This window comes from Ylistrum balloti, unplaced genomic scaffold, assembly GCF_031769215.1.
Source record: "Ylistrum balloti isolate Yb309-2 unplaced genomic scaffold, AGI_CSIRO_Ybal_v1 Utg370328, whole genome shotgun sequence".
In the NCBI taxonomy this organism is placed as follows: Eukaryota; Metazoa; Mollusca; class Bivalvia; order Pectinida; family Pectinidae; genus Ylistrum; species Ylistrum balloti.
In genome coordinates, this window is record NW_026782239.1 from 488,001 (window position 1) to 507,795 (window position 19,795).

At 34.7% G+C, this 19,795-nt stretch overlaps 1 protein-coding gene across 1 annotated transcript; it reads left to right on the top strand.

Annotated features, from left to right (window-relative positions):
* Positions 1–465: 465 nt before the first annotated feature.
* Positions 466–19,700, top strand: LOC132553442 ((E3-independent) E2 ubiquitin-conjugating enzyme-like). The gene is made up of 19 exons (XM_060217686.1): positions 466–666; positions 2,426–2,599; positions 3,462–3,623; positions 4,086–4,244; positions 4,809–4,924; positions 6,629–7,211; positions 7,825–7,927; positions 8,242–8,353; positions 9,185–9,293; positions 9,621–9,752; positions 10,285–10,427; positions 11,162–12,456; positions 12,806–12,903; positions 13,413–13,475; positions 14,800–15,003; positions 15,538–15,595; positions 16,130–16,251; positions 16,495–16,574; positions 16,876–19,700. The coding sequence occupies exons 1-19, from the start codon at positions 466–468 to the stop codon at positions 17,189–17,191; spliced, it is 4,230 nt and encodes a 1,409-aa protein (XP_060073669.1). The 3' UTR covers positions 17,192–19,700.
* Positions 19,701–19,795: the final 95 nt, after the last annotated feature.

Here is a 19,795-nt window from a genome sequence, read left to right on the forward strand (position 1 = left end):
GTTGCTCCGACATACAAAAATGGCATGACAACCAACAACACTTTAAATACCCCAAAACGGTCGACATGAGGTTCTGGAAGGACTGCTCCAGTTTCACTGCATACTATATTTCTTTTTGGTATCATTTTAAGGGGTGTTGCACCCTTAGGTGTCAGCAGCGGACGACGAACAGTCGACAAGACCAATCGAGTAAACTTTGACGCCATCTTTCTTGTTGACACTGCGGTGCAATGGTAGTAACTAAAATGTCTTTCAAGGTAAAAGAAATCCGGAATATGACGATGAAAATACCTTTTGAATCTGATATTGAAGCTAGAATCTAATAATTCTTTTTGGATGAAAAGAGATTAATAAATTGTGAAAAATGAATTGTTTTTGTACCATTGATACCAAATAAGGTAAGATTTATTGGAACATAAACCGGATATTTATCGCCGCATCCGTCTCATAAGTTAGAAAGACAAAATGGCAGGAAAAGAGTTGGACCTGTTCGTTGAAGATGAAGTATGCAAGAAGAAAGATGACGGTGGCTATGAATTCGGCTTCGTGTTAGAAAATTCAGAATATTTTAGTAGCGAAGACGAGGAAGAAGATCGTCTACGCCATGGTACTGTCAAAGTGGTGTGGCATCCTGAGGGAAATGACGCGATAGAAACGGAAAGCAAGGTGATCAATGGTGCACTGCACATGCTCAACCTGGCCTGCTCATCATAACGGAGCCTTGTCATATTCGACTGTCCAAAAATGGTTTCCAATGCACATAGCTAATGTATACAATTTTCCATTTACAAGTTCACAATTTCACACCCATATTCATTGAAAGTGATATCACTACATCTGCTGCATGATTCAGTTTTTCTCATTTTCATATTTAGCCAGAAATAAATCAATTTACAAACCATATGTCATCACATAAATGTATCTGTCTATATCATAATATAGAAATTTTAACCAACCAAAAAGTAAAATGACTACCTCATTATTTAACATTTTCTCTTTTACATTATGATAAACTGTCATTTGTCATTATTCCTGAGTAACAGAAAAAAGAACAATTATTTCTGCAATTGTCTTAAAATTTTGTGACCTAGCAGTGATAACAACTAGAAATGGGATTCATCAACAACAAGACAGAATCTAACTCTATAGTTGCACGATGTTATCCTACAAAACCTGATAATTTGACACACCGAAGTTGCCCAAAGTATCTTATCAACTGTTTTCTTCATCATCCCTAATCTACCAGATATTCTTTCTTCATATTTTTTGTGCCCATACTATTCTCTACCTTGAGCTCTTCCCCATTAGCCATGCATGACCAGTCACATTTTCTATTTTTGCAGTTGTAAATCATGAGCACCTGTATATGTCTGTTGTAACATTCCACTTCTTGGTAGACATATTCACCAGTCAGTTCCACATTCCTACCCCTCACCCATAACCCAGAGTCCCATTGTCTTTTATCCCTTATTATTAGCCCACCATCATCAGATGGTGGGGTATTCAAATCGCCCGTCGTCCGTCCGTCCGTCTATCCGTAAACAATTCTTGTTACCGCTATTTCTGGAAAAGTACTGGATGGATCTTTCTCAAATTTCATATGCAGGTTCCCCTTGGTCCCTAGTTGTGCATTGTACCTTTTTTGGATTGATTCGAATTCAAGATGGCCAACAGGTGGCCATCTTGGATTTTGAGAGTAAAATCTTGTTACCGCTATTTCTGAGGAAGTACTGGATGGATCCTTCTGATATTTCATAGGTATTAGTTTCCCTTGGTCCCTAGTTGTGCATTGGACCTTTTGGACTGATTTGAAATCAAGGTGGCCCACAGGCAACCTTCTTGGATGTCGACAGTAATACAGCACAAGCATATTTTCTTTGACATTCTATCATATTGATTCAAGACCATGTCCATTATCCACCTGTAACTGACTGATATCTAATAATACTTTGGGATCTTTTTCAAATGATATTTGCTAATAGGTGCTTGATAAAAATATCTTGTGCCATCATTGAGTACATTCAATGAAGACCAGTTCATGAACATTTACAACACCTGTAACAAAAAAAAATAAACTAATCTTCAAGAACTGAAAACAGATCCTCAAATGATGGGCGCCAAGATCCCTCTGGGATCTCTTGTTTCCTTCCTACTCATTTTCTTTCCTTCCTTTTGATCCCTATTTATGAAACTCCCTTTCAACTCTATTCTGCTTTTTCACGTTACTTTCATGCACTATTTGTTTCTCCTCTCATACTTGTCCCTGTTATATTACATCACCATCTATATTTCCCCTGTAAAATCACTTGCTGATTCCTACATCGTTTCCTGATAAATCTTCCTGTTTCCCTACACTTAAATGATCGACTGAATCACCAACCAATTTCTCCATGATTGTAATGTTTTCTTTTTGTTGTCTTTGAAGGTGATTTTGGCAGACAGATCCTTGATGCCTGGAGATGTGATAAGAAAATTGATTGTCGGAGAAAATAGTCCTCGTGGATTTGTGCAAGACACTACTATGAAATGTCATCTTCACATAATTGGAACGAATAAATATCTTTACAATGTAGATACTAAAGATTTAAGGCCTTTACAGGTAAGTAACTTTGATAAACTATTGTTTATTTTCCATGTATCATTTGAATTTTTTAATGGTCAATAAATCTTAACAATCTTTTGTGTAAAAAACAAAAGGAACAGACAGCCAGACAACGCCTTCGGTAGATTGCACTGGACATTGGATCTCTTTTCCTTTGTATAATCTTTTGTGGAAGTTAACACATATTTATTTTATGTAATCATTGGCTGGAACCGAGAACTAAGATTTTGAGCCGTAATTTACGCTTTAGCTGTCCTTTTTCTCTTTGTAAAATTGTTCTGAAGACTGTTGGCCTAGCCAACCGAAACATGTCAACAAATAAAATCTAAGTAACAGAATCCCTGGTGTTAATGCTCCATCCTATATCTGCTTGTTATTATCATCTATGGAGTTCTGCTAGAATACTCCAGTATCCACCTAGGATTCCTCTACCGACACATCTAACAGCCAGTACCACCCACAGGATATTGGACTCCTCCACCTCTTTGTGTTTTTCTTCCACTTTGTGTTATATATAATTCGCACGGAATGGTTGATAAATGTCCTAAAAAAATATTTTTCTAATAGAAAAAATTCTTGTGAAAAAAATATATATACAAGATTTGTCAGAAATTTACTGTCTTGGTTTGATATTGAGAAGATCTTCAAATGTTTGTATCTATTTCATATAAATTGTATTGCTGTCTGTGCAAGAAGTGTGGTACAGTAATGGAATCTAACTTCATACTGTAATATGTAAAAGTGGCTATGAAAAAGAGCTGTGTTGTTGAACATTCATTGAATTTCTTGTATGGCATACTGATTTACAAATGCAAGACACTTCAATATCATGCAGACTGAGCTGGACTTTATTTTGTAGGGATTTGAGATTGATGCAGGGGAGGTAACTATGGATTCTTGGGTTGGACGTCCTGAAATGGTGAATCAACAGATCCAGGTTGTCTTTCCTGATGGAGCTAGATGTCTCATTATGGACACAGATCTTTGCATGTTGGAGTGCACAAGTAATGTTATGAATGATGTGAGTTTATTTTTACTTAGGAAGATAAATGTTTTGACTACAACTTTCATGTTTTTATAAACAATTTCTCAGTTACGTTTATTATTATTAGTTTTGTACATGTTAGCTTAACATTCGGGAGGACATGGAATTATTCCCAGCTTTCCTGTTTCTAGTAGCTATGTAATATATAGGTACAAGAGTTTTTGAAATATGATATCTCTCAAAAAATAACATTTAATGTACATGATTCAAAATGACATACATATTTATGCATTGGCCTACCATAATATTAAATGTATAGGCAGATTACAAATGGAATTTCTTTGAAAACACAGGTAATGATATAGAAAGGCCATGTTGAATTTATACAGTGTATATACAGAAATCTACATGTTAGATTGACAATCCTTTTCTAGAATTGAAGGATTTCCTTGACGTTGATACTTCTGTACACTATTGTCTGTTTCTTTTTCACTTTAGGAATCTGAGTTTAACTATGACAGCTGTTATTATCGTGGGCAAACTTTTTCTGGTTACATCAAAGATTTCAGAGATGCCAGATGGTTAAACCAAACAAAACGACACAATGCTAGACGTGCAAAGATATCAAAGCTGCCTGTATGTGTCCAGGTGGAAGATGTAAGTGTACTGGATACTGTGACAGTGTTGAAAGATTTTTTTTGTGTTACCTGAAACTAGGGATCACTATGTTGTTGTCAGCTGCTTCAATTTTCTAGTTGAAGGTTTCTGTGTGGTAACATCACTTCACATCACTAACTTGGACTTTTATAAACTACTTCTTAATGAAAATGTTTGTATAAGGCTTAATTGTTAAAGTTTGAGAAAGTCTGAATGTTAAAGGTCAAAATTGCTGTTACTATAAATAGATAAAAATTGTTTAAGTGTTATAACTTAAGCCCTCTTGGGTCATTCAAACTCAAACTTCGTGCTAATTTCCCAAAAGGAGACTGATTATTTGGATTTACATTGAAGCGAGAAAATTGATGGTCAAGGTATTGTTACTATAAAAAGCAAATTTGTGTCTGTGTCATGGAACTAAATGTTTCATTTCCTAAAAAATGGTTTCTACTGTCTTCTGAACTGAACAATTAATAGTTGATTCCTGTTTGTTCACATAGCAGCACACTAAATATGAACTCTGTGAACTGCTAACCTCATACTTGTATATTTGGTTTGTTCTAGGTAACTGTTCGCTCTGTTGAGGTTCAGTGGCTGTGTAGGGGCTTCACCAAGATGGATGACTCCATCGCAAACATGGAACATCCGCCTAATGATGTGAAGGCTAAAGATCTTGATAGGTGAAAGTCATGATAACATAGTTTTCATATTCATATATTCCAATGCTGTTTAAAAGTTGTCTATCAAAACAGCATCCTCAATACCTTTTCTCTCTGCACCCCAGGAACATTTCATTGCAAAATTGCAGACACAATCGAAGTAATTCTACTGGTCTAGAGCTGGTTTCAGGAGAAAAAACATGACTAATCACAGACTGATTTTTTCCATTGAAGATGGAAACTTTCAACTTCAAAACCAGTACAACATGCCAACATGCTACTTCAATATTTGTTTGATATACATTAAAGGATCAAACAAGTCTTCTAGTCTTATCCACAAGATGTCGCACATTATACCGTTTTTGCCATGAATTTTTTCAGGGGTGTAGAGAGTATTGAGGATGATAGATACTGATGCTGTACTTATCAGCAATATGTCCGTACCAGGTAATAATGTAAACCAACTTTCTTTCACAGCTGCTGACTTTTGCCATATCAGTATTGTATGAAGATTGCAGCAATTTATATAGGAAATTCTGACCCACCATCGTAAAATTTAAAGTGTGCGGTCTCTATTTAAACCCTGAAAGAAGCCTCAAATCTGGTAGCTACTTTAGCCACAACAGATGAGGTTGCTGTAGGATGTTCGACGGACCTAGGTCAATGGTGACCTGTTCGTAATTGAGAACAACTTTTGACAACATGTGATATTTAGAGGAATAGATAAGTTTAATTAACTTTCAGATTCATAATATTATGGTATCTTGTGCTTTTCTTCAGATTAAATGTGAAGGTCGATCACAGTCAGTTCAAAGCATGCATAATTTGGTATAAAGGTGACCTAGTCATAGAACTCCTACATGCCTTAGCTCTCCACCTAAGTATTTCATTTAAAAACTAATTCCTCAGAATCAAAAATCCAAGGGAAAAAAAATTGTTCTGAAAACAAAATTTGACAGTTATTGAATAAAGGAAAACATGTTAACTATAAGAATCAGTTCTCATAATCTGTGTTTTAATTGACGACTATATTTTGTGATTTTGTGTTGATTGCAAAATTCACAAAAGTAAATCTCACTGGAAAGAAAGTTGGTCTACAGAAAGCAATCCCTCATCTATTGCAGTTTTAGAAGATATTTCAGCAAATATCACACCTAGTATGATTACATCTCCATACATTGGATAAGAGATATCTACTTATTACATGCATGTTTAAATGGAAGTAGAATCTTAATGTCATGTAAAATTATAAAGTTTTTACGATGAGAATCAAGTGAAGTTTTCAAAATTTGATTTTCAGTAATGCTTTCTTGAGTCTGTTATGTGAAATAAATTTTCTCCTTGTTATGATCTAAATAGCAATCATTTTAAATCTCAGTCATTAATTGAAAGTTCACACAAATGCTAAATGTAAAACCTACAGAAATTGTTCAAATGAAAACAGAACTGAAGTTAATGAGGTATTCTGCCAAACTCTCTTGGTTTTATTACTTACCTGGTTTAATAATTAAATTTCTGTGTGTGTATGGAAATGCTCAAAAGTTGGAATACTCGGAGAAAATAAAAATTGCTGGGAAGTAGGCTGTATATAATTTTCCCTATCACAGGTGAAATTACTTAAAATTGAAAATGAAGCATACTCGGTGCTACCAGACTATCAGTTTAATAAACTTATCCTTTTTTAAAGAATAGATATCTTATTTGATATTTTTTTCTGGTTTTTAGACTACATATACTAGAAGGCTTTACGCACTGTGGAGTACAGATTGGTGATAAAAAGAAATATGTGATCAAAGCAAGTGATGTAATGACAGAGGTTCCTCCTAAAGGAAACTTAATACCAGACATTGTCACCAGAAACAATTTATTGACTTTTAAAGATGGCATTAGTCCAGTATTTACTCCAGTCAAGTCTTTGTCTATAAGTTCACCAGAATGTTCAAAATTTTCCAAAAATACATTGCTGATGAAGCTTATACACGATGAGAATGTTGATCCTGACAAAAGCACGGAACCTAGCTGTGATAAAGATGATACTGATAATATGTCGGATGAGTACGAGTCGATGGATGATGAGGAAGATGAGGTTGAAGAAACGGAAAAGAATGAAAAAAATTCTGAAGCTGGAAAGACAGAAAGTAGAGTGAAAGAAGTGGGAACAAAGAAGTCTAAAACAAAGAGAAAAGGAGAAAGATCCAAGTTGAAACCTCTAGCAAAATTTGAGGACATTAATCTTCCATGTGATCCTGGCTCACTAGTGGCTGTTGAAGTTTGTTATACATTTTCAACAGCAAACATAATGTGGCAGGTTTGTAATTTCAGCTGTTTAACAAGTGCCTTACTTGAAATAATTTTGATCTTCATGCACATTATCAAAAAAAAGATATGAAAATATTGTTTGATAAAAAACTAACTGATTCTGAGGAACATTGGAGCTGCATTTCATATTTATCATCTAGCACATGTAACTTAAATTTTCAAGTTCTGATTTTATCAAATACCTAAATGTCTTGAGCACAGAATAATTGCATAAACTATGAGAATGGCTTCATAGATAAGGGCTATGATGCACTTCACTAAATACAGGGTTATATCCTAGTGGTGGTGATTTTCTCTTTTGCCTTGGGATAAGCATGTATCATAATATAGTGAGGTATGGCCTTTTGTGCATAAATGGCAAGAAATTATGCTAGATGAATTAAAGGTCACAATACTTTCCCCTGTTATTTCAGTTGGTGGGTAAAAGACCAAAGTGTGCAGCAATATTTTGTTTTGTGGTGGGAAATGTAAAGTATTTTAGTCTAAATAAGTACACTTATTATTGAACAAAAATTTCAGCATGTAATTCAGCACCAAGATCAGCTTTATCATTATTTGTTTTTTTTTAATAATAAATGTTTGATAAAATTATATATTTTCAGAATGGAAAGGAAGAAACAGGGACTCCATCTCCTGACTTATATCCCATTCATCACCTTGACGAACTGGAATTTTTTCCTGGTGACTTTGTGGTCGATTCAAAAGGTAGGTTACATACTTATACTCAAACACACAACATGGTGGATTGAGCCCTGGAAAATTTGCAAAAAACATGTTTTAAGTTGACCAAGATGTTATGTATTTATAGTTAAAAAGAATGTTTGTCTTATATATGTGTTTTAAGAAGTTAATCTGAAGTACATGCAATACAAAATAGATAGCACATTTCCTGTTATTGTTTTTTTTAGAATACAATGTATATTTGTACTTACAGAATGAGATATAGGATGTACATACTAACATGTCCTGATAGAATGAATGTGTATTTGACACCATGTATCTGCTTTTGTGCCTACCAGAAAACAATAATGGGAAGTGTGGTAATTATGGTGTAGTGACCAGCTGTGACCATTTGGCCAGAACCTGTATGGTCAGATGGATGAAGACTGTTGACATAGCCAAAGGGGAAAGGTAAGTTCCAAGACTATTACTACCCCGTATGCAACTATCATCATGAAATATTTATTGTATTATTGATATGATTTTCATCCTCACATGAATGAGTACTGATGTGAATGGCCTATCTTTTTTATTGTAAATAATTTGGTGTTGCAGATGACAAATTTCATATGGGGCCATGTAACATTAACTATATCTGTTTGCTGTCCTTTGGTTTGTCAAGCCATAAGTAGACTTTGCATGTGACTTTGTTTCTCATTGTATGAGAATGTTAAAATTATCCTGTGTCTGTGGTCCATCATGTGAAATCTGTCTGGCTGGCTGGCTGGCTGGCTGGCTGGCTGTCTGTCTGTCTGGCTGGCTGGCTGGCCATCCTTTAATTCTTTACTTGCTAATTGCTATTTCTTGAAAAGAACTACATGGATCATTCTCAAATTTCCTATGAATATTCCCCATGGCCCATAGATGTACTCTTTTGATTTTGGGAGTGGTCAGGAAAGCAAATTGTGAGACAGGTGGCCATCTTGGATTTTGACTATGACAAATTGTTATTGAATTCTTGAGGACTGGATGAATCACATATAGGTTTCCTTCGGTTCCAAGTTTTGTTCTGCTGACAGCATCTACCATTGATGTAACAGTTAAAGATTATTATAGCTATTTCTGAAGAGTAATCAAAGAATGGTGGATGCCAAGATCTTCTATAGGATCGCTTGTTAGGTTTTTGTTAGGCAAAAATTTGTAGACACAATTTATTTGTTAAATTTGTTTGAACTGCAACATTGTCTGGTGTGTTTGTTAATGTGTATGGAATTTTTAACGTTATTTGTATGTTTTTTGTAGGCCAGACGAGACTGTTCCTACTACAGAGGTCAGTGTGTATGATATCAAGGACCACTCAGACTTCAAGTTCCGACCTGGCCACACAGTCATACGAGTAGCTGAGCCTTCAGTAAGTCTTCGGCTAGATTGTGAATTTCATTAGGCTGGCTATTGGCTAATCTTTACCTAGAATGTTCTTATTGAGTGATTTTAGAGTATGCCTAACTGTTATGTGCTGTGGCGCATAGACTTCAGTATATGTAATCCTGAATATCAGTACTGTTTACTTGTAAATTTGATGATAACTTTCTTTTAAAAACAAAGTTGCTTAAACATGTGCTGTCATTTTACACTTTGACAGCATTTAGATCTTATTTTAGAATTTGTGTTCTTTAATTCCAAATTTTGTGATTTCCCAAATAACATAGCTGTGAACAGATTTTTCTGTGTGTTACAGAATGTTTCAGATAATACTCCTGCTGTAGGACAGGTTCACAGACTCGACCCACATGGATCCCTACATATACGCTGGCCTAATGGGGAGATAACTCACTGTTACCCTCAGGAACTCTACATTGTAGGGGAAGAGGTGAGTTGATGTTTGGTATAAAAGGGGAGATAAATCACTGTTATTCTGAGGAACTATACAAAGTAGGTAATGAGGTGAATCAATATTTTGTATAACAGGTGGTCTGACTCCCTATTACTCTCAGGAAATCTGTATTGTAGGGATGAGGTGAAATGACATTTTGTGTAAAACCTTGTGTACTTTCTCACCCTCATTAATACAAATTTTGATGTAATAATGTTGTTCTTTGTAGTTACATGTTCTAGGGCAAAGTTTAATATAACTTTGAAATATCTAGTCTTAAATTACATTTTACTTTTTCAGATATCAATTCCAATTGCTTCCTGTCATGGTTAATGTGTAACCAAATACTTTTGGTGATAGAAAAATTCGGCTTTACAGTTATTGATGGTTAGACGAAAAAAATTTACCTAGCCAATGGTGGCATTAAAATAAGATATAGGACAATCGATGGCTGTTTAACAAAATTAAGTCAACAAAGGTAAGCAGTAGAAAAATATTTTACCTAATATGCTATTTGATATGTTTGTAGATGAGTGAGTTTGACAGTGACTCGGACTGGGAGACAACAGAGGAAGACGATGATGATGAGGAGGACAGTGATGCAAGCTGGGAGACAGAAAATGAAGAAGAAGTTGATGATGACACCAACAAGTCAACAACACCAGATGCAAAGTAGAGATTTTGCTTCACCTATATATATATATCCTTCATTTAGGGAAAGATACCAAGTCAATTTTTCTTTCTTTCTTTATCATCAAGGTGTGACCTTTTCCAATCTGTGTTCAAAAAATGAAAATTGTTTTGTTTTTTTTCTTACCAAAGTTAACAAGTAAAATTCATCACTCAATTATATATTGAATATTGCGCAAACATTCATCTCTGTAAACAAAATCAGGAGTTTATATTTGACACAGATGTGTTAAGCTAATGGATTCTTTTGGAGTTTTTTGGACCATGTTGATATTATTAAGGTCAGCTATTCAAGTTGCCCATTGTCTATAGTCTGTCATTTCTCCATCCCTAAACAGTTTTTGCTATCACTTTCTCTTGAAATGTACTGGATGGATCTCTCTCAAATTTCATAATCCGTTCTCCTCAGTCCCTAGTTGTGCCTGTTTGAGTTTGTTAGAAAATAAAAATGGACAGCAGGTGGCCATCTTGGATCTCAACAATGAAAGTTTTTGCAGAGGAATGTTCAAATTCAAATTAAGAGTATAAACAAAGGGAAGGAAAAGTTGGAGAAAGATTAGATTTTTAAAAAACGAATAAAAATCAAGCTATGTTGGGCTCCAAGATCCCTTTGGAATCTCATTTTTTCCAAATGTTTATGTTATAATTCAAAGTCTATTGGTGATTTCATATTATCATTTTTTCAATTAACTATTTGCCTTATTTTTAAATTTCAGAGAAGCAGAGTCATCATGGTTCCAAGTACAACAGAAAAGAGAAGAGTTGGTTTCTTTTATACACAGAGCTCAGACTGCACTTAGTAAACTTGAAGCAATTTTTGTAAATGTTCAAAGTGACTTTAGAATTCAGAACCCAGAACAATGTTTTCAAGACATTATAGCAATTTACCGCAAGTGCAGAGAATTAGATAGAATTATAAAATCCTCTTACTTTGATAGTCCAGACATTGTAGGGTTAATTGAAGATATCAGGGCAAAACTACGCAAGGAAAAGTGCAATAAGATCAACCGACATTTGATACAGGTGTTCGAAAATAGAAGAGGACAAAGTATAAAGGGTCAGAATGGTGAGGGAAGCATGTCACAGGTGTCGACAAGTGTTCAGACCGATATGAATGAAGAGTCAGGCATTTGTAGGAGTGTAGCATGTGTTCAGACTGATGATTCAGCAACTGGCATGGAAGTTCAATGTGAAGAAGTTATTCACGCTGATGTAGCTGCTACTAATGACTACGAGATGTTGTCAATGGAATGTAAAGAGAAAAATAACTGTCGGGTTACAGAGGAAACCTGTGATCTCAATGGGGACAGAGATGGTTGTTCTAAGGAGGAGTCTCAGCAACAAAGTTTGTGTAATGGTATAGTAAGTAATTCCAGGGAGAATTCTTCAGATAGGAGTACAACGGAGAAGGATACAGAGAAAGATACGGGTAGTAATTCAGAGGCGACCCCTCCGAATGACAAAAGCCAGCAGACTGATTTAGCTGCAGAGAGTGAAGCTAAAACAAGAGACAAAAATGTTGAATTGTGTTCTCAGATATGCAAACAACTACGCAAACAGATGACGAGAATGCAGGAGGAAGTAAATAAAAGGAGTAGTCAGGCAATCGCACAAGCCTCCTCGACCTCTATTTCACCTTCTTCTGAAGCATTGCCTATTTCTCAGGAAGGTGACAATGTCTCGCCAGAATCTGCAGAGGCTGGACTAACTCTAGCTACTACTGATTCATCACTCATTCTTAAGAATAGTGACCCATTGAAAACTGAGAATGGAAATAACATAGCGCAAGTGTCAGAGAGCATGAGCACAACGGAAGCCAAGTGTGAAGTTACTGACATGGAAGTGAAATCATCCGAGGCCAGTGAGAGTGTCACAGAAAAAGCAGTTCAGGATAGTGATACTAGTGGTTTGGTTTCTGCTGATTGCTCTGTTGAAGTTCCTTCCCCAATTGACTGTAACAGTCTGGATATTAGTACAGAGGCTATAGAGCCCATCAGCAAGGAAAGAGGAAGTAAGATTCACTTGAAGAATACACATTCTTGATGTTTACATAGTGAAATCTTGTTGTATTATATCCTTCAGTTGTAAAAGATTTTATAACAATTTTTTTCTTTGTATTAATGATATTGTTTAAAGGATTCTAAGTAGCATAACGTTTTATTAAAATCATCTTTGTGTGAATATTAGATAAAGAATAATTTGGCAAACAAAAATATTATACCAATAGTAGTTATCAGTTGTTTACTAGAAAGTTCAGTAATGTTGGTTACAAGTAAATATAGTTCATAAGATTTAAAATTAAAATTAGATTAAGATTGGACACCTTCCTAACAGTTGATGATGATTATATATATTCCCAGGTTTTATACTGGAGTCTGAAGTGCCTCCAAGTCATAATTTCCGGTCCAAAGAACCTGTAACAATTTCAAAAGTATTCATGACTGCAGTTAAGAAAGAGGTGGGTATAGCATTGGAGAAGAGGGGAGTGTGTTTATAATTCTAGCTACAAAAGTAGTGGTTAAAACTGAGGGAAGGTTTGTTATAATGTCTACTTATCTGTATCAAATTCTTCCAGAAAGTCTTGAAGATTGCCAGCTAGTGGTTGGTGCCATCATTGTAGTTCATACTCAGTAAATAAGTTTTTTACTGAAATGTCAAGAAAATTGATAAAATTTGTTGCTAGTATGTATATGTTCATAATATATTTCTTGTATTGGAACACATTCTACAGAAATTGACTTGTATCTAATTTTGTTCTTCTGATGTATTGGTTTGTCCTCTGACAACGGCAACTTAAATTCTTTGGTATTCAACCACTTCGATGAAAATTAAAAACTTTTCCTACAAAATTCAGTGCATTTCGAAAATTTTCTAGTGTTGACTCTCCATACATTAGACTAATATTGTGTTTGGGCTTCCTTGTTGAATTACAGAACACGTGTAATAATGCAGTTATATGTTTTATAGTTGAAGCTGCTACAGTCCAGTCTCCCACATGGCATCACTGTGAAAGGGTTTGAAGACAGAGTGGTAAGTTACTACGATAAAATGATTGATTGCCTGTTGTTATTAGGCTGAGTGATGACTGGAAATGTCTGTATTAGCTCACTTGGGCCAATGGGCTAAGTGAGCTTATGCCGTGATGCAGTGTCTTACATCCATCCTGCATCAACTTTTAATTTAAGCAATTTCTTCTCAATAATAGAGAAGCCCAGGGTACTGATATTGGGCCTATAACATGCTGGGATGAAGGACTACCAACTCTGTTCAAAGAACTGACCTTGATCAACTTTTAATGACACATGGGTCAAACGGTTGAAAAATCTTCAAACAACTTCTTGTCAGGAAGGGAAAGGTCAATGGTATTGATATTCGGTCTTAAGCATACTGGGAAAAGGAGTACTAAGTTTGATCAAATGAATGACCTTGAGACCCACATCCAAGGTTACAACGGTCAAATGTATGGAAATCTTCTAACAACTTCTTCTCAGGAACTCAAGGCCAAGAGTTCTGATATTAAACATGTGGCATGCTGAGATGAAGAGTTACCAGGTGGTTCAAATGAATGACCTTGACCCATTTGTAAGATCACAGACATCAGATGTGTTAAGAATTCTTCAAACAACTTCTTCTCAGTAAGGGAAAGCCAAAGGTAATGATATTGGGCTTTTAGCGTACTGGGGAAAAGATTGTTAAAATGAATGACCTTGATCCTCTTTCAAGGTCACAGGCGTAAGATTTGTTGAAATCTTTAAACAGCTTCTTCTTAATAACCAAAAGAAACAGGTTGCTAATATTGTGCCTGTATGATGCTGGGTTGGAGGGCTACCAAGTTTCTTAATATATTGACCAACTTTCAAGGTCACAGGGGTCAAATGTATTAAAAAAATTCAAACAACTTCTTGTCATGAAATAAAGGGCTTAGAGGCATTATATTTGGCTGGTATGTTCTTAGGATGAAGCCTGACAAAGTTTGGGGGGAAAAAATGACGTTGACTTATATTCAATTCACAAGGGTCAAATTTGTTAAAGCATTTAAATGACTCAATAAACTTTAAGGCATAGAGGCATATTTGTCTGTTTTATATATATATACCTAGTGAATGCTGCAGGCCCATTGTGTCTCTTGTCTATAGTTGTTAGGCTAACTGCTGACTGGAAATGTCTTTATATGTAATTGTTGTAATGCTGTCTTCTTGATTGAAAATTGAGGTTTACTACACTGACTTGGAATATAAAAAATAAAGGCAATTGTTTGGTATTTTTAAATACTTTTAAAAAGCAGAACTGTCAATTATATACCAATAAATCAGGTATGTAAGTCTCTTGTCATATTTTTATCAATACGTTTTAGGATTTATTCTCTGCAATGATAATGGGCCCAGCCAAAACGCCATACGAGGATGCTCCTTTCTTCTTTGACATTCACTTGCCAGCTGACTACCCCAACTGTCCACCCTTGTTTCACTACATAGCCTTCTGCTCAGACAGGTTAAACCCCAATCTGTATGAGGATGGCAATGTGTGTGTGAGTCTGTTGGGAACTTGGGAAGGCAAGGTCAGTAAAACACAAAATGTCTAGTGCTATTCATTTGTAGAAAGATATTGATAAGATGGTAAACCTATGTTATGATTTATCAAGAGAGAATGATGGTCAGAGATAGTAAAAATTGTTTTTTAATTTTGTTAACTTTCTTAAACCTATAAATTTATTTAAAAAATATAAGTTATGACTCTGTTATGTTAGATATTTCAAGGTAGTGTTTCAATAACTATCAGTGATTGGTTGTTTTTATATCAATTTCAACTGAGACAGCGTTTATTGAGATATATTTGTATCTTTAGTATCGCTATAATACAAAATGATAACAATGTGATGCATCTGTTTGCAATGTATTCATCTTATATTCAATGATACAATATAACATTGCTTCATCAGTTGAAGGAAGGATGGCAGATTTTGATATGTTAGAATGATGTCTCTATACATGTACGAGTATTTTTTGATAATAAAAGGATAAACCTATGTTATATACTTTATCTACATATTATATACATATTTGAAGTAATAATTAATCTATGTTTGAAACAGGACAAAGAAAATTGGACCTCCGGCTCAAATCTTCTCCAAGTACTAGTTTCCATTCAAGGTAAACCTTTTCTGGATACTGAGATATTTATTGCAGTTTTGTTTGAGAAATCTGATGAACTTTGTTTGTAAGAAACCAGTTTTGTTGGTGCTTTTTCTGCTTCATTTATATTCCTAGATAAAACACTATGAATATTAACGTGTATGACAGTCGTCATGATGCTAATCAGTATAATGTACGAATTGTTGAACACTGGGTATCGTAGAATGATCATCAGAAGCAATTGAATATCGGGAGTGAATTCTGAGAGTTTCTGATGCCTTTTCTATTCTAATGGGGAACATTTGGATTGTTTGCCAGAATTGCAGTATTTTAGAGTGGTATATTTTTTCTACCACCGTCTTTCTTTTCAGTGGTGTAGTGAGAATATTATCAAGTTATTACTAAAAAGTAGGTTGTGATCTTGTCTTAGTAGTGGTATTTCACATAGATTTTAGAAATTGAGGTCCTCAATCACTTATAGATGTTTTGATTGTAGATTGTAGATGTCAAATTAGATTGGTTGTAGATGTCAAATGTTCTCTGTATTTTTAGGCCTGATACTTGTGGCAGAACCCTATTTCAATGAAGCCGGATATGAAAGACAAAAAGACACTCAATTGGGGAGTGAAAACAGCAAAACCTATAATGAAATGGCCATACTGAAGTTGGTGCAGGTAGGAGTTAAAAAAGACATTTATGATAATTAAAACAACAAAAAACAAAAACAATAGAGGCTGATTTTGTAGTTTGTGAACTTGATTATCTTTTTGTGTTTCATTGTTGTTTGATTGAGTTACTTTCTGTGGTACTTATCGATTCAACTTTGACCTGGGGTGAACTATATAGAGAGATATAGAAGTTAAAACCAATTAAACCAGTTGTTAAACTTTATAAAGGGAAAGTGTTGTGTGTTTTAGAGTGTCACCAAGATGATACAGCGACCACCTTATAGCTTTACAATAGAAACACTGGAGCACATCAGAAAGTGTGGAAGGAGGTAGGAATGTGCTTTAGATGGTCATGTGGAAAATTAATCTGTACCCTGTTTTCATAACTCAGCAATTTGTACACCATTGTTGATACCAAGTAAATTTAAGGTTTTTTTAGTTGTGTATAAAAATTTATTTCATCAGTAACATGTGAAATAACCATAAATACCTTTTTAGTCTTTTCAAATGGTTGTAAAAATTCAAAGGGATTAAATTACTATCATTGACAATCTTCTATCATATTTTTACCTGACTTATGAACAGCTTTTTCTTCTTTGAAATAATGTCTTATCGTACCTATTTTGACAGATTTGTACGTAGAATTGAACACTGGATTTTACTAACAGAGCAGAAAACCAACTCCAGAAGTGAAAACTGTGCAAAATCTGAAAATACAAATGACATGGAAGGTGCCGAGATTCACAACACAGCAAAAGACGATAGCAGAAAACCCGAGGTGGGTGAGGACAAGCTGTGTGCCCCAGACTTTCCAAAACCTGAGGTGGGTGAGGACAAGCTGTGTGCACCAGACTTTCCATTCCTGCCTGCTTCTAGAGGATTCTGCATCACAATGAATAAAAACCTCGCCCAGTTAAAGGAACAACTTACAACACTAGAATCCTGATGTTGAAGCAGATGTAATATCTCATTCCCTTGTCAAATAGTTAGGGCTACTGTTTCTATGGTTCAAATATATTTAAAACTTTGTTAATTTTGTTACCTGTGTAAAAATCTGGCTTCAGCCAGTGTTTGGGATGATGTAATGGCATTTTTCTGTCCTAATTTATCTGATGTCCATGTGATTCAGCCATCACAAACTAACTTTTTGTTTTTGTCTTTTGAAGAATAGTGGTTGCATGATGGAGAATCTCTTCTGTGTTTAATCTTCTGTAGCTCCGTCTGAGATAGTTGGACGATATTCTAGTCTAAGGGCGCTCCACATGCAGTTAGTATATTTAGAAACAGTTATTATATTTGAGTTTGTCATAAAGTTTTTAAGTGAAAAGAAAACTTTCTGTAGGAAGTTTTACTTAAAAACATGTTCTTGGAGTTCAGTGATTCAGTGATACTTCAAATAGTGTTCTGACCCATTTAGTTAACGACTTGGCAATCCACCAAAAACATAAGCTACTTTTTATTGTACAAGGTTGTTGATTTGTTTTCCATTATTTATAATCAAAAGTGCTCTGTAAGTTTGACAGATATGAATCTGATTGTAACAATCTATTGTTACAGTTATAGAAATGATACTTTTTATTACATATACTTTACAATTATCATGCATAAGTTCCTGCACATATAAACATTTCTATGGCGATTTTGTTTATCCCACTCAGAGATGATTAATGCATGTTCAACAGATTGCCTAGAATTTAACGGCTTTGTTCAATTACAGACATTCTGTCAAAAGATTTTTTGTGGTATTTGTGACAAGTTAAGATTTTATGCTGTCAGTTACCTACATTTACTGTAAAGCTCTTTTTATCAGAGTGTTTACATTTTCATGCATTATTGAATTTCATTAATAATTTGGTGACCGTAGTAAGTGCTAAGCAAAAACTTTGGAAAACCAAAACAATGTAAAAACATTCAGAATTTCTCTGTTGAAAATTCATTAACAAAAAGAAACCCTATTTTCGAAAATCGGCGGTGCAATGTGTTTACCATTGTCTTAAGTTGGTCCGGTTAATTTTTAGGTATTTTGTGTTTAAATTCAAGTACACTGTACACTGAATATACACCACAATCAGTTAAAATGTCCACTTTAATATTTCAGAATTCAGTTTATCTATTTTTTCACTTTATTGATAATACTTTGATAGTTCACAAATAGTGTTAAGAGGTTATTGAAAGATAAAAATCCTCAGCTGCAATGTTTTTACAATATTGTGTGTTATTTCTGAAATTTTGATAAATTCACAGTATTTTTTCGTTGAGGAAAATAATTCGAAGATACAGTATGTTTTTTCAGTGTTGTTACACACTCACTGTTATTTCAATGCAGGTGAAATGTTTTAGAAAGCAATGCTGATTGACACATGAATTTCATGTCTTTTGGAACCATTTGAAATTTTTCATGAGCCTGTATGATACACAAACAAGTTTTTTTAATCTTTTTTCCCCATTTTGGATGGCATTGTATGATATATATTGTAAGGTTCACTCAAATCACTCTTCAAAATTTCTGCAAAAAATTTATCCATAGAGCAGATTGTCTTAATACTTGATGTCCAGTACCTCCCCACTCGTGGTTTGGAAAGAGTAATAGCATGCATGATATTGATCAGGGTGCATGCAGAAATGTTGTTTCGTATTACTGATGTGTGCTCCTTGTGATAAACAATTAGAATGGATGTTTGCTTTTGTAGTGTTTTTAATAGTCCAGAGGTTTTCCGCATTTATTTTCGTATGTATGGTATACATCGGACAGGAATTGCTTCTATGAAAAACTTAATTTAATTGTCATATTCCAAAAAATAAAACCATGCTGTGATGTGTAAACACTTGATTTCATCTGTGATTAGATCTGAGGTAGAGAAATATATTGCCATGCATATGTAACTCAGTGGATGTCTTTCCTTGCAGATTATGTATATGGAAATTGTGTTGTCTATATATTATACTATATAGGCCTAGCTATATTATAGGGCCCGGTATTCTGTATACTGGATGAGTGCCGAAATTATTTCTAGCTCTGTCATTTTATTTACTGTGATCAAAGCAGACCTCAGTGTGTTATGTTGAACATTCCAGGTGATTGAAATGTTTCTCATCCATGGCTATATTTCAGCCCACAGGAACTAGAGACTAAAATACAATGGTTGTAACAATGGTATCATAAAGTTGGTAATTCTTACCATCATAGTATTTTAGTGTGTCCAGGTTCTGTGGTTAAATCAGTGCTATTTCATATCCTTGGCTAGTGAAATCCACAGGGGCCAGATGCAATGATTATAGGAACAGTATTACGTTGTAGTGTTATCTATCAAAATTAATTGTATCCAGCCCCTGTGATAATTTAGTATTATACTAGACATGGGACATGGCTATTTGATATTTTTCCATTGTAACATTGTAGGCACAGATCTTGACTTAAAGTGAAGAGTGGTGATTAAAGCTATGTTGCACGCTCATTTGACTTGAAACTTGTTTGTATGATTTTGTAATTATCCCACCATCACCAACCATTATCAGATGGTAGGCCAGTTAGATTGAGAGTAAAAGTTGA